The 15087-nt window shown below is 42.6% G+C and overlaps 1 protein-coding gene across 3 annotated transcripts in view; it reads right to left on the bottom strand.

The window, feature by feature from the left end:
- The window catches only part of nhsb (Nance-Horan syndrome b (congenital cataracts and dental anomalies)), a 49266-nt gene that overhangs the window by 1691 nt on the left and 32488 nt on the right, over positions 1 to 15087 (bottom strand). The window contains exons 1-11 of one of the 3 annotated variants that reach the window (XM_058088753.2): positions 12329 to 12558; positions 11217 to 11369; positions 10991 to 11127; positions 10841 to 10888; positions 8271 to 8315; positions 7340 to 7384; positions 6873 to 6935; positions 6430 to 6628; positions 6230 to 6361; positions 4918 to 5070; positions 873 to 4031 (exon numbers count right to left, since the gene is read on the bottom strand). In XM_058088753.2, coding sequence (XP_057944736.2) covers positions 873 to 4031; positions 4918 to 5070; positions 6230 to 6361; positions 6430 to 6628; positions 6873 to 6935; positions 7340 to 7384; positions 8271 to 8315; positions 10841 to 10888; positions 10991 to 11127; positions 11217 to 11369; positions 12329 to 12377 — 4183 coding nt within the window. In that variant the 5' untranslated portion in view covers positions 12378 to 12558. Of the gene's footprint in view, positions 1 to 872; positions 4032 to 4917; positions 5071 to 6229; positions 6362 to 6429; positions 6629 to 6872; positions 6936 to 7339; positions 7385 to 8270; positions 8316 to 10840; positions 10889 to 10990; positions 11128 to 11216; positions 11370 to 12328; positions 12559 to 15087 lie in introns of those variants that run through there. The other 2 variants (XM_058088750.2, XM_058088751.2) reach the window with 2 other exon arrangements.

Here is a 15087-nt window from a genome sequence, read left to right as displayed (position 1 = left end):
GGGGGCTGTGTCGGGTCTGCTGAGGGGGTGCTGTCCTTAGGTCCCTTTGACCCGGCCAGCTGGGGGTTCCCCCCTTTAATGTGAATCAGGGGGCCCGGGTGCTGGTCCCCCGATGGCACGGCCTGCGGCTCCTCCCAGTGTGGATGCCCCCAAAGGTGGCGTTTCCTTGATCCTCAGTGCCATGCCATGTCTCCCTACTATGTGTGATTGTGTGTGTGATTGTGTGTGTGTGTGTGTGTGTGTAGTATGAAGGGTGAGAGGTGCTTTGTTTGTAATTGTTTTTCTTTTTAATTGTGGTAATTGTTTTTAATTCTGTAAAGCACTTTGTGTTGCATGTCCTTGCAGGAAAAGTTGATTTGATTTGATTAGGTTAAATAAAAGGCAAATAAAGTAAAGAAACAAAAAAGGGTTTTATTTTCAAAAAGTATTTTGCTCGGTTTCTTTATAATGCCATTGTTGTTTGTTCACTTTTCAGTTGCTGCCATGAATTGGACTGGTGAGCATCGCCCTTTCATTGTGAAAACGTTTATCAAAACAAACGAATCTGTAACTGCAAAACAACCAGCGTTCCGTTTGCACTTCAATCTTGGTAGACATGATCCAGTACCAGCTCAAAACACCATCTTGTTATGGGTTACCAACTTCAGAGCTACTGGAGCTGCATCGAAACGAAAATCAACCGGGCAACCTTGCACCACCAGAACTGATTTAATATTTAAAACATTACTTTTCGAAAATACTTTTTACTTTATTTTACTTTTATTTAACCTACAAATGTGTCAGATCATTTTGCCTGACCATGTATACGTATATGCAACTGCAAATGAGTTGTGCTACCCGTCAAGCCTTGTTCAATACCTAGCATAGCATACCTTTACTGAAGTAGTCTTCTGTGTCGGGAGTGGTGGAATCGTCTTTGTTCTCATGTGGCAGCAGGTGATGGGCACTTCTGGTAGCACCTGATGTCTCTTCGTCTTCTTCCTGCATGTCTTGTCTTACCTTCCTTGCATCGCTGATTAAGTAAGGATGCGATGTCTCCACTGTGGTACCAGGCACTTTGACTGGACTAGTCCAGGGCCCTGAGTCCAGGTGGGATCCTCCAGCGAATTCATATGCTGGAGGTGGGGGGTGATCTGATCGCATGCCCCCCCTTTGACATGTGGCCCTCTGTGATTCTTTCACTTGATCTTCTTCTTCCTCGTCTTCCTCATCATCATCATCGTCATCTTGGGAAAATGAGCGCTCTCCCAAAATTCGAAACTCTGTGTGTGCCCGATTTGAATGCGTGAGACCTCTGAACTCTGTGTGTGAGCGGATATGTGTGTGTAGATCCACAGGGGAAGGATGGGGAGCACGTGGCACAGGGCGATGCAAAGGTGAACTGTCATCGGACGGCTCTGAAAACGGGTCTATACGGGTCCTGAATGCTGTCATTGACCAGAAGGTCCCAGGCCCATATCGGTCTTGTCTGAGTAGTAGACTTTCATAAGACGGAGGCCCATCAGGGTGTCGTCCAGGAGGAGGGGGTTGAGCGAGATCAGAGGAGAAGGTGTGGTCCTGAGCCGGCGGTCTCGGGGGAGGTCTACGAGGAGGGAGAGGTCTTGTGTTGATTGGGGGCGGGGCCAGAGTGGAACCACTATGAGGACATTTGGGTTTAGTAACAGTCGCTGCTCCGCTTGCTAATTCCTGGTCTGTGCTGGTTGCAATATCGCTAGATCTGCTCACGGAATGGAGCTGCACCGAACGTAGAGCTGATGGAGTTATTGCCAACAGATTAGAGCTTGGAATCAAAGCAGTAGGATTTGGGCATGGGGGGTGGTTACTATTTGATGTCTCCGGTGGCAACATCTTTGTTCCAGTGGGAATAACATTTGCTACTCTGTGTTTGTTGTGGTGAAGCGTGTGCAGGTGTTGCGTTCTGTGTGATAGCGTATGTCTGACGTAGCCACCATGAAGAATGTTAAGGTCAAGCTGAGAAGGTGGAGGTGGGAAGTCTGGGTCTCTCTTGTAGCCAGAGGCAATAGAAGTGCCATCTCTGGGAAACTGTTGCAGGGAAGAGAGAGAAGACTTTCTCTCTGGCACTTTGGGCTTTCTTTTCCCGGTGGAAGGGGACAGTGGTCCTGGGAAGAATGCTGCTGAAGTTGAGGGCAAAGTGGACGTCGGTGTTTCTGATTGACTTGAATAACCGCTAGACGGTGAAGCCAGGCCAGCCAACTTCTCAGGTGACCCGAGTTTGAAGTCGCCCGGTGGACGAGGTGGACTAGAGGTCCTTGTTTCAGAAGACTGGGAAAGAGTCTGGGATTGGGTTTCAGTTGAGGAGGAAGAGCTGTCTGGTGACTTGATACAATCCATAACGGTTGTGCCTGTCGCTGTGCTTGAATTAGACAGGGACTTGTACTCACAACTACTGGACTTCATTTCAGAATTATGAAGCCACAAGTCTGCATAGTCCGATTGCACAGCTCCTTCATCCTTAAACGAGTGTGTGTCTGCAGAGCTGAATGACATGGGTTCTACTATATCCACAGTATCTCCCAGCCCCATTACCCATGTTCCCATTGGCTCGGCCACAAGACAAGATGTCTGTAACGGTTCTGGAATGCCTCCAAGTTCCAGTTCCAACTTTATATCTGTGGAAGACAACGTAAGGTCTTGTTCAGTAACCATTTTTGGTTGGTCTTGATCAGCTTGTGTGTCTGTTCCGACATCAACGTTACTACTGGCCTCTCTTAAGGAGGACGTTCGCTTCGGTGGAGGAGGTTTAAGTTTGGGTTTCCTCAGTGGACGGCAGGGCCTACCCAGTGTCATGGTGCTTCTTCTGTAGTCGGATGAGACTGAAGGATAAAGTCCATGGGGTACATGTGCTGCCATGATGTTGGATTGACCACAATCAGTGCCTTGCTCTGCATAGTTATATATGTAATGTCCGTAACTCTGATTGCTCTTCTCAAATTGTTCAGATGGGTTTGGGTACGAACTCCCGGTATCAGATGAGTAACGAGAACCAATGTCTTTTTCCGTGTTGTTGGACTTTTCACTGAAACACGTTTGGTCTTCCATAGCTCGTTTAGATCGGTAGTCCTGGCTTTGACATAAATCTTGCGTCTGTTCATGGTATTGGTCTGGGTCCGTCTGGTCATTTTCTGGAGGATATGCCCATTCCCCCTCGCTGGCTGTACTAACTCCTGCATCGTCCAGCTGGTCTGTTGCTGAAGATGTGAAGGAGCTTGACCTATGGCCTGGTCCCTGTGGTCTCAGCTCAGAATGGTACGCGGGGTCAAGGGAAAATCCCTCATCAATGGCATTGGGCACAGTGTTGAGCGATAGTTCAGAGTCACAGTGGGACGAGCCTGTAAGTGGCGGGGAAGAAGGTGGTGGGATAGTTTCAGAGGTTTGGGATGGGCAGGTAGAGCTGGAACCGCTCCAATTACCACTGGAAGACTGGTGGTCCTCTTTGTGGTCTACATGGCTACTCAGAACTCCTGTGGTAGAAACAGAATGAATAGGACTACTGAAAGTATCTGAACTTGATGAGATCTCACAGCTGCCCATGTCAGCTTTGCGGGGAAGACGAGAACGACCTCTCTCCATCCAGCTATGCTCTGGGCTCCCTCCTCCTCTGTCTCGTTCCCCTGATCGCTGCAATCTTTTTAGGCTTCCTAATTGCAGTGGCTCGGGAGCTGCCTGGTCATCGGTGCTTTCTTCTTCATCCTTCATCATCATCATCTTCATCCTTGGACTTGGTCCAGGTGGAATAAAATCCTCCGCTTCATATGGTGACAATTCCTCATCCTCATCATCATCGTCGTAATTGTCGTCGTCATCGTCTTCATCACTATCCATTAAGCGTCCACCTTCTCGTGGGAGGCTGCGAGATCGCAAGCGTACCGTGTGGGAAGCAGCACTTGGGTATGTGGAGTCTGACTGGTCACCGAGGGAGAAAATGTTGCCTGTTGAGTGGGACAGAGATGCCGGGATTCCCTGATGGCCTCTTTGAGCTCTGATGCGTCTCCGGGAAGGAGCAGCAGTACCTGCAGTGAAGGAAGTAGGAAGCAGAGAGAGAGAGCGAGAGAAAGAGGAGAGAGAGAGAGAGAGAGAGATTCATTACCTCACTTAATTGCTGACCATGACATTTTCATTGCATGCGATGGATGTAGTTGAAAATGAGTGTGTTTGTATGATATTTATAGGTTATCACATGGTTTGTTTGGTATCAGGCCAGTTATCATGCCCCCAAGTGTCAGTATCAGCCTGAGACCGAAGGTCTCATTATCACATACTACAGTATTAATTGTCCCTGTACCCTAGAACCCGCCCATGAATGATACGGGAAAAGGCCGAAATGATACTGTGTCAAAGCCCAGGGCAGTGATACTGATAAAATATACGTAGAGTTTAACCATGTCCTGTATCAGCCCCCGTAGCTGTCCACTCAGAGCACGCTGCTCTGGTATCGTGGCCGTGAAACAACCAATCAGAGAACAGCGCACGAGTGCTCAGTGCCTAGTGCTTCTCCAGTCACCAAAAAAACCCAAACTTGATTAATGGAACTTTAATTGTCAGACATTGATAAGATACGACTGTTGATAATAAGCTCATGATTAAATAGTATGTGATAATAAGATCATCACATGGTTTGTCTGGTATCAGGCCCAGTATCATGCCCCCGCGTGCCAGTATGAGTATGATACTGACACTTGGGGGCATGATACCTGGCCTGATACCAGACAAACCATGTGATAACCTATAATACTGGGCCTGATACCAGACAAACCATGTCATAACCTATAAGGCAAACTACATCCAGCTGATGTTTAACATAAATTATAGCTAATTGCTTTTCGTAGGTAGGTCATTTTTGCACCTGATAAACAAATGAGAAGGAATGAGCATGAAGAAACATTCAAAGGAACTTACATGCTATGAGGAAATCATCTGTTTGGCAGCCAGAGTCTCGAGTGTGGTGAAGGCGACCACTAATTGAGAAGTCCTCCTGACACAGCGAGAGTTGGTGCTGATTGGCATGGACAATTACTGTCCGCTCTCTTGCTACTGGTGATTCATCCGAGTCTGAATGTAAAATGACAAAGCATGCTGAGTCTCAGTAATGTCATGTTAAAATCAATTAAAATACTCTGCTTGGACATTTTCTACTTTATCGGAGATGCTCTGTGTGCCGATTTGGTAATGTTTACTTTGCCTTTTTTACTGAATGCTAAAATATAGTACAATGTACATTAGAATTGTACGTTGTATTGTAACACCATATTCATTCATTCATTCATTTTCTACCGCTTTTCCTCACAAGCGTTGCGGGGGTTGCTGGAGCCTATCTCAGCTGTCTTCAGGCAAGAGGCGGGGTACACCCTGGACTGGTCGCCAGCCAATCACCGGGCACATATAGACAAACAACCATTCACACTCACATTCATACCTATGGACAATTTGGAGTCGCCAATTAACCTAGCATGTTTTTGGAATGTGGGAGGAAACCGGAGTACCCGGAAAAAACCCACACATGCAAACTCCACACAGAGATGGTCGAGGGTGGGATTGAACTCGCTGTGAGGTCTGCACGCTAACCACTCGACTGCCATGCAGCCCGACTTTTTTACTGTTTCTTTTTATTTTTACAATGTGCCTGCTGCCCAATAATAAACAAGGCACGGGCCACAAATTGCCCGTGGGCCACACTTTGGACACCCCTGCTCCATATGACAGGTGCACTCTACGGTTTTAAAGGACCTGCTGCAAAAACAGTCAGAGATCCTTTCCTTAAACAGCTACTAATGCGTGCTTGGAGACAAACATGTTTTTGGAATGTGGGAGGAAACCGGAGTACCCGGAGAAAACCCACGCATGCACGGGGAGAACATGCAAACTCCACACAGAGATGGCCAAGGGTGGAATTGAACCCTGGTCTCCTAGCTGTGAGGTCTGTGCGCTAAGCACTCAACCGCCGTGCAGCCCTGTAACACCATATGCACATGTAAACAGAAATCAAAACTCCAATGGTCCCTTTTTGCCATAGATGGGATTGGGATTTTGCTATGGATTTAACAGACAATTCAGATACTTGTCTGTATGTATATTCCACAATATAATGAATTGCATCCAAAATGTCACAATCAAAGGTGTTTACTGGAGTTATTAGTTATTAGTATGATTATTTAAGTGTTCTACGTTTACGAAATAAAGACACATAACAGAACAACATGAGCCAGTGTACCCATGTCCTGTTGTACTCGTTTGGGTATTCCAGTGATGGTCTTCCTCCTCCGCAGCTTCCGTCTTCTCTGAAGTACTGACTGGGAATGGACAAGAGAGCAGCGTGCACTTGCCTCCCTGTCAAATCCAACTCCTGAAATAAACACAATAATGCACCAATTGCAATTTTCTGTCCAATCAGCAGTCTTCACAAAGCCTGACCTGTGACATTAATGGGGATGATACAGGAGGACACGGCATTAGAATCATCCGAGGTTGTCTTCTGATCCGAGGGTGGCACATTTTCCTTGGACCAGTTTGTCTCTTTGTCCTGGGTGGAGGGGGCCTCGGGTGCTAAGGCCTTTACTCTATGACCTGCTGTGACCTCATCATCATCATCACCTTCACCCGTTGAGGTAGCCTCGAAGAAAAAGATAACCACAACATGCAGTATTAAAATAGACAGTAATTGTTCTAACAAGTCAAAGTGTAATTACATACAATCTATCCACAGGAGCATCACTTAGGGTCATATATTTGTATCTAATGAGGAACAAAAATGAAAGCAGCTTGTGCTGCTACAAATAAGGGAAGCCAACAGAAACAGTAACAGACAGAAAGAAAGTAAAGATGAGATAAACTAAACACACCACAGATGTCAATACCTTTCTAATCCATGGAATGAAGATGCATCCCTCAATAGGATGGAGCGAGTAAAAGCACTCAAACTATAAATAAATGGTGCAGCAAAAGAAAAGACAACATATGACATGAATGATGATACATATACAATGATTCATTAAAAAGTGTTTTTTTTCTTTCTCTAGTAACAGCTCAACAAAATATTTTATTGAATAAGATTATACAATTAAAATTTGTCCCACTTTATTTTAGATATATATTAGGGCATTAATGCATTAAACGATTATTGAAATAATTCCAGTTCCTCAATTACAAAAAAAAACTCACTGTCATGTTGTTGTTGTTTTTTATTGGCTGTTTGTTATATTGTATAATATTGCAGCCCTAGTATATATTCTTCATTTTTTGCTGAAATCCTTATTTAGTTTCTTTATCCTTCAAAAAATACCCATGCCTAACGTTCAGTGCATCTTTTAAGCATCTTTCTTACCTTTTTCTGAATCATCTGAACATCCGCTTCTCTCCCTGGTCTCTCCTACAGGTGCAGATAACATTTACAACAATCAGACTCATTAGTACAACTTCATCATCGCCGCATTTTGGAGCTTCACAACCACGGTTTTAAAAAAATATATACTACACAAATGATATACATCCTGCTGTTTCATGGCTGAATACGGCCAAAGTCAAAATTATGTATATTTAAGCAAATTTTATATATATTTTTGCCTAGATTTTGCCTAATTAATTTATTATCTCTAATCTATTGGATAATATGAAAGACTAAAACTACAGGGGTGTTGTAAAATGTCTAGAGGGCTCTAATGGTGTTAAAAATGAATTTTGAAGATGTTAAATAGAGCTGGGCATCGTGTCTGGGACTCATCGATTAGAACTGAGACTAACATTCCAATTCTCCTGGGCTTGTTTTTATTTAGATTCCTACATTCTACGTCCAACACTGATTATCATGCCAAGCTTTCATTCTAAACTTAAGAAAGGATTTCAATTCAAGTATGGAAGAAAGACAAAGTAAGAAGCCAAAAACCATGTCATGTCAGACATGCCATGGCTGACTTCCTGCAGTGTTAAGGTAATGTAATCTAAGGTAATGTCTCTTCAATGTAACATTACTGACTAATAATGGGTCATAGTCAAACACGGAACAGCGATCATTAATGAATGAATGAATGAATACTTTTTTGGAGTTTGATTCCAACCTCGGGCATCTCAGTGTGGAGTTTGCATGTTCTCTCCGGGTACTCCGGTTTCCTCCCACATTCCAAAAACATGCTAGGTTAATTGGCGACTCCAAATTGTCCATAGGTATGAATGTGAGTGTGAATGGTTGTTTGTCTATATGTGCCCTGTGATTGGCTGGCGACCAGTCCATGTCCAAGCTTGTGAGCGAGTGTCCTTACTTTTTTCTGAACCGTCTGGATTTCTGTTTCTCTCACTGTCTTCTCCTTAAGATGGAGACAGAAATAATAAAGGTTACAACCATTCCTCAAATACAAAATCTTATTATTGTCTTTCCTTATTAGAAAATGGTCCTTTGGGAATAAGTTGGATTTAAATGAGATGAGCTTTTTCCTACTCATATTCAGGAGTAACTGTAACTGTTTTTAACCTGGTTCGTCTTAGCCATGAATACACGCACATCTCCACACACATTGAACATATATCCGATCAAACTAAGAGCACTGTTTGCCCCATGTCTGCCTAAAGAAAACAAGAGTATCATAAAAAATATCTACATATGCAGTTGGAATTGCATGGGTGACTACATCTTCTTTAATGACAAGCACAGGCATTACAGTTTGTTGAAGATGCTGGCATCCCATTAGATACAGTGAAGAAAATAAGTATTTGAACACCCTGCTATTTTGCTATTTCTCCCACTTAGAAATCATGGAGGGGTCTGAAATTTTCATCGTAGGTGCATGTCCACTGTGAGAGAGATAAACTAAAAAGAAAAATCCAGAAATCACAATGCATGATTTTTTAACAATTTATTTGTGTGATACAGCTGCAAATAAGTATTTGAACACCTGTGTATCATCTAGAATTCTGACCCTGAAAGACCTGTTAGTCTGCCCATTAGAAGTCCACCTGCACTCCATGTATCATCCTGAATCAGATGCACCTGTTTGAGGTCGTTAGCTGCATAAAGACACCTGTCCACCCCATACAATCAGTAAGACTTTAACTTGTAACATGGCGAAGACCAAAGAGCTGTCCAAAGACACCAGAGACAAAATTGTACACCTCCACAAGGCTGGAAAGGGCTACGGAGCAATTACCAAGCAGCTTGGTGAAAAAAGGTCCACTGTTGGAGCTATCATTAGAAAATGGAAGAAGCTAAACATGACGGTCAATCTCAATCGGAGTGGAGCCCCATGCAAGATATCACCTCGTGGGGTCTCAATGATTCTAAGAAAGGTGAGGAATCAGCCCAGAACTACACGACAGGACTTGGTCAATGACCTGAAAAGAGCTGGGACCACCGTTTCCAAGGTTACTGTAGGTAATACACTAAGACGTCATGATGTGAAATCATGCATGGCACGAAAGGTTCCCCTGCTTAAACCAGCACATGTCAAGGCCCGTCTTAAGTTTGCATATGACCATTTGGATGATACAGAGGAGTCATGGGAGAAAGTTTTATGGTCAGATGAGACCAAAATAGAACTTTTTGGTCATAATTCCAATAAGCGTGTTTGGAGGAAGAAGAATGAAGAGTACAATCCGAAGAACACCATCCCTACTGTGAAGCATGGGGGTGGTAGCATCATGCTTTGGGGGTGTTTTTCTGCACATGGGACAGGACGAGTGCACTGCATTAAAGAGAGGATGACTGGGGCCGTGTATTGTGAGATTTTGGGGAACAACCTCCTTCCCTCTGTCAGAGCATTGAAGATGGGTCGTGGCTGGGTCTTCCAACACGACAACGACCCGAAGCACACAGCCAGGAAAACCAAGGAGTGGCTCCGTAAGAAGCATATCAAGGTTCTAGCATGGCCCAGCCAGTCTCCAGACCTGAACCCAATCGAAAATCTTTGGAGGGAGCTCAAACTCCGTGTTTCTCAGCGACAGCCCAGAAACCTGACTGATCTAGAGAAGATCTGTGTGGAGGAGTGGGCCAAGATCCCTCCTGCAGTGTGTGCAAACCTGGTGAAAAACTACAGGAAACGTTTGACCTCTGTAATAGCAAACAAAGGCTACTGTACCAAATATTAACATTCATTTTCTCAGGTGTTCAAATACTTATTAGCAGCTGTATCACACAAATAAATTGTTAAAAAATCATGCATTGTGATTTCTGGATTTTTCTTTTTAGTTTATCTCTCTCACAGTGGACATGCACCTACGATGAAAATTTCAGACCCCTCCATGATTTCTAAGTGGGAGAAATAGCAAAATAGCAGGGTGTTCAAATACTTATTTTCTTCACTGTAAGTTAGCTAGTTTCTTACAAGTAAAAAATGTGCTTTACAATTTGTGACAAGTGTATTTCATGATATGGCTTAATGTTTAGTAGTGTTGATACCCGATACCAGTGAGATATTGTGTACAGTGGATCCCTGCATATTATAAAATGAGCATTTACGGCTCAGCAAATTTGCGGATTTTTGATTTAAAAAAATATATTTTTCGAAAGTATTTTTTTATTTGAAATTCACTAGTGTTTTTCAGTAGAAACATCTGGTTCATCCTAAGTCAGTCATTTTTAAATATGTGACAATACACTGTATTACTTTGTACAACTGTACTACACTACAAAACATTTATTTGTTTTATGTTTTTATTCTTCACTGATAATGTGCCGTGTGTCCAAAACATGCATTTTTGTGGGCATCTCAATTACTCATATTCAGGAGTAACTGTAACTGTTAAGCATGTTCACAATAAACTAAACAGTTACAATAGCTTTTAAAGTCAAATGACATTTGTACATTTTGTAATGGAGATAGAATGAACTTTGTTTTACCTTCCTGGGTTGATAGTCCAACTCTCGCTCTCTTTCTTCTCTCTCTTGCTGCATGGCAACACCAAAAAAAAAAGTTATTCTGTCAGTTTGTTGCATGACTGATTATGTTGTATTCGAGAAAGTAGTGTAATAAAAGCGTGTTGTGCTTACCGCTCGCGCCAGCCAACTTCTCTGCTGCCGGCGGATGGTGTGTGGTGAGGGGAAGGTGGGAAGTGGGGGTACGGCTGAGATAGCAATGGTCACCTTGTTCCTCTCCTGACTTGTGGACCGCTGGCTCAGTTTTTCGTCTGAAAATAGCAAACCCAAACACATGAATTCATATGCTACCAAATGTACACAACGTGAGGTGTAGTCGGAGAGCATCAGGTGTTATCACCTCTGTGCAGGGCTCTGAGACTGAGCTGAGCGTTTTTGTGCAGCTCCTCCAGACATGGTGGTCGGGTACACGGATGGAACACGTTGTGTTGTTGGTGCCATGGGGCCTGATAATGAACTGACAGCTTGCTCTCTGTATCCAAGTTTGACACGGCTGGAATAAGAGACAGACATTATTACTGCATTGTAGGACCTGTCTGTGTGCTTATTTTGGAACACGGGCCAGTAACATGGTCAAAAGACAAGATGTTGACGTGACAATCAAATAAATCAATCAAATAATATGGAAACACAAAATCAAAAGTCCATCCAAGCACTGAGACAAACAACTGAGTGAGTAGTAGCCAGCGAGCGAGCACGTATTAGCGTGTATCTGGGTCAGGCACAGCACACTCTATAGAATTAAATGCAGAATCTTGCCATAAACTGCTGTTATAAAAGAAATGAACAGGTCAGTTGTGCAGAGGAAAAACACACTGGTCACTGTGGACTAATCACAGCTTAACTCAGCACTGGAGTTTTTGTTGTGATTGTTGCCTGTTTGCCTGTTGCGCCTGTTGCAGGAATGTTTTTCTTTGCATTAAAAAACACTTGGTACACAAAATGGCAATACAGCAATATGACAGAGGGAGGCTGACGTCATTGCAGCACTCAAATGAATGCGTTGCTCAGATGTAATTGTTGTATACGTACATGTTTGTAAGGGCACATATAGACAAACAACCATTCACACTCACATTCATACCTATGGACAATTTGGAGTCACCAATTAACCTAGCATGTTTTTGGAATGTGGGAGGAAACCGGAGTACCCGGAGAAAACCCACGCATGCACGGGGAGATCATGCAAACTCAGAGATGGCCGAGGGTGGAATTGAACCCTGGTGTCCTAGCTGTGAGGTCTGCGCGCTAACCACTCGACCACCGTGCCACCAAACCATTTATCCAAAACATGCATTTTTATAGGCATCTCAATTACTCACATATTTTCGCCATTCAATGATAGTTTTGGAATGTAATTTACTGTAATGACAAACGTATTCTAGTCAGTACTTTGAATGACATAACTAAACAGGTTATTGAATAACGCAGTATTAATGTTATAGAAAGTACCTTTGGATTGGACCGGGACACAGGCAAATCCTAGACAAGCCAAAGCCATGACTAGCAGCTGTTCACACGTCCCTCTTTTTCCCTCCTTTTCTGTCTTTCATTGCCTCTCATCTTTTCATCTCGTCCAAGCCCTGAAGTCACCCTCACTAATGCAGCTAAAATATTCTTTTGCAAAGCCAACATTTAGACGAGCAACATTTGCAGGCATAGAACCTCCTCCCTCCGCCTCCTCTCCCTCCCATTTGCTCTCCCCACTCTCCTCTCAACTGGCCCAAACATATATGAAAATATCCCTGCTTTGTCCCGTGTTTAACTACAATTGTCGTTTGGGTTTTGCTGGAAAATACTCGGAACTCAAAATAAATGTTTAATCACAAACGCTTCTCGATTTGATCAGTTCTGTGAATCACGCCCCCATCCTAACAGTGACATGGTAGGGTCCTGCCTGGGCATGGCCTGTCCCTGACCGTAATCTCATGATGCAGTAATATGTGGTAGAGAGGGGTAGGGGGGTGGGGGGGCAGTCAGCTCCTAAGTATTAATGCATTAATCCACCACATGCTGCGAAAGTGTATCACATGTTTCTATTGCTGACTGAAGTCTATGCAAGACTTTGTATGAATCGTATTCACATTTTCGTATTTTGATCTCAGTGATCTAAGAAATTAAGTACATGAAGTCAACATCTGCAAGCGGTAAAAAAAAAAAAAAAGTAGGCAACATCTCTTAGAAGCACAAAGAAAGCGTGTATGAGGAATGCTGCTCTGTAATCTGCTGTAATCTGGAACTCTGGCAGTCAGTGATTTTAAGTATACTTTAAGTATACTTTGTGGTTCTTGAGGAGATTTGAGTTCTATGCCATTGCTACGAAAGAGACGCACACAATCACACATACTAATTGACCATATGCATCATCAACATCATCAGAATTGTGAAATCAAAAAGATATATATATATCACTAGAAGGGCACTGTGAAGACCAACAAGTTAAGTTTACAATTATCCATACAATTAATAACACTTAAGGAATACTATTTATCCCTTTTCTTCTGTTTGATAGCTCATTAATTTCAAATTCATCAAGCCATTCGCATCTCTGCATCCATATTCATAATGCCCCTGTGTTTGTAATCCTCTCTTCCCATTCTGTCTTTGTGCTGCACACCTCTTGCCCTCGCCCTCTTCCACATCCCTGACGCTCACCCGCTGACCTGCAAGTCATTTATGTCGTAACAAGTGTGTGTGTGATTGAAACGCTCATTTATATTCATGTTTATGGCTTGTCTGTAGTGGTTAGCAGGGGTGAGTCACAGCGTCCAGCAAAGGCTTTATTTTTAGCACTGTTGCGTCACAGCACGCACGCCCAACCAGGGGAAATATCAACAAAATGCATTTTCCAAAAGCCCCACTTTACGTATGATTGGGTTTGGTTATAGTTTTTGCCAAAATCGCCATTTTTCGCCATTTGGCGTATTTCTCAGAAATATGATATATGAAATATGGTGCATGTCAGACAGTCTGCATTGCTTACCAACATAACGAAGCCTTCAGTCTACTGGATTGGTTGAATGTTTTATTTAATCGGCCATTATATGTATGTATTATAATGCGAACACATGAATGGATCAAGAACTTGATGTTCCTGAGACAATTTTTATGACACAGACCAAAAAGCTATATAAAATATGCAAAAAGCACAGCTGCCCAATGGATCATTTTTTTCTTCACTGCACATTATAGAAATAAAATAAAAACACAGCAAAACAAATGATCTAGCAAGAAAAATATTTACTTAACACTACAACAAAAAAAATGGCAAATGTCCCTCTAGAGTTTCTGAGAGGTGCGGCATAATAAATGGGAATAAATGTTTCAACATCTCATGTTGTTGTGTGACATCTCCTCCATTTTCAACCTTTTTGAGGCTTCTGTGTTTCCCCAGGCCTCATCAATATTACAACATTGTTCCTAAAGAGGCTGAGTATATTAGCTCTATGTAAACTAGAGAGGGAAAATTATTCTAATCTATTCAGTTCCATTCTACTTGACCAAGGCTACTTCTGTTGGATGAACAGTTTGGATGCAGGCTTCCTCATCAGCCTGGTTTTGCTGCACACTCTAATTTGTTCTGTGCCTCTGCTTATCTCTCACACATGCACAACGTTTGAAAGAAAAGCTGCACTTTTTTTGGAATCTAAAATCCTTATGTGAGAGATGAATACATATGTCTTTTTCTTTTCTGTGTGTTCTAAACATATATAAGGCTAAAAACAACCAATTACCTAAAAATGTCATCCAATACTTCTCTACAAGAGAGGAGAAATATGATCTCAGGGAAGAACTACATTTGAAACACTTATATGCTAGGACTACGTTAAAAAGCCATAGCATTTCAGTATGTGGAATCAAACTATGGAATGGATTGAGTAAGGACCTCAAACAATGCACAACGATGAGCCAATTCAAGAAACAATACAAGCAGTTGATGTTTGCTAAATACAAGGATGAAGAGTCTTGAACCAGTCATGATGTGCTATATATATCACTATATTGACACTTACTATGGTACCCATTATGTCATTGGATGGTCATATCACCTTGTACTTCTGAACGAGGTGCATTATTAAAAAAAAAAACCCAAAAAACAAAAAAAAAAAACTTCATCAAATACTGCTTAAGAAACTAAATATTACGTGTCAAGCACTACAATAGACTGACTTGTTTACATGCATTTTTCTTTTTTCTTATATAAATATAGT

The sequence above is a fragment of the Doryrhamphus excisus genome, linkage group LG13 (genome assembly GCF_037039965.1).
Source record: "Doryrhamphus excisus strain RoL-2023G ecotype Guam linkage group LG13, RoL_Dexc_Guam_v1.1, whole genome shotgun sequence".
NCBI classification, from domain to species: domain Eukaryota; kingdom Metazoa; phylum Chordata; class Actinopteri; order Syngnathiformes; family Syngnathidae; genus Doryrhamphus; species Doryrhamphus excisus.
Note: the sequence above shows the minus strand (reverse complement) of the source record. Positions and strands in the feature narration are given on the sequence as shown.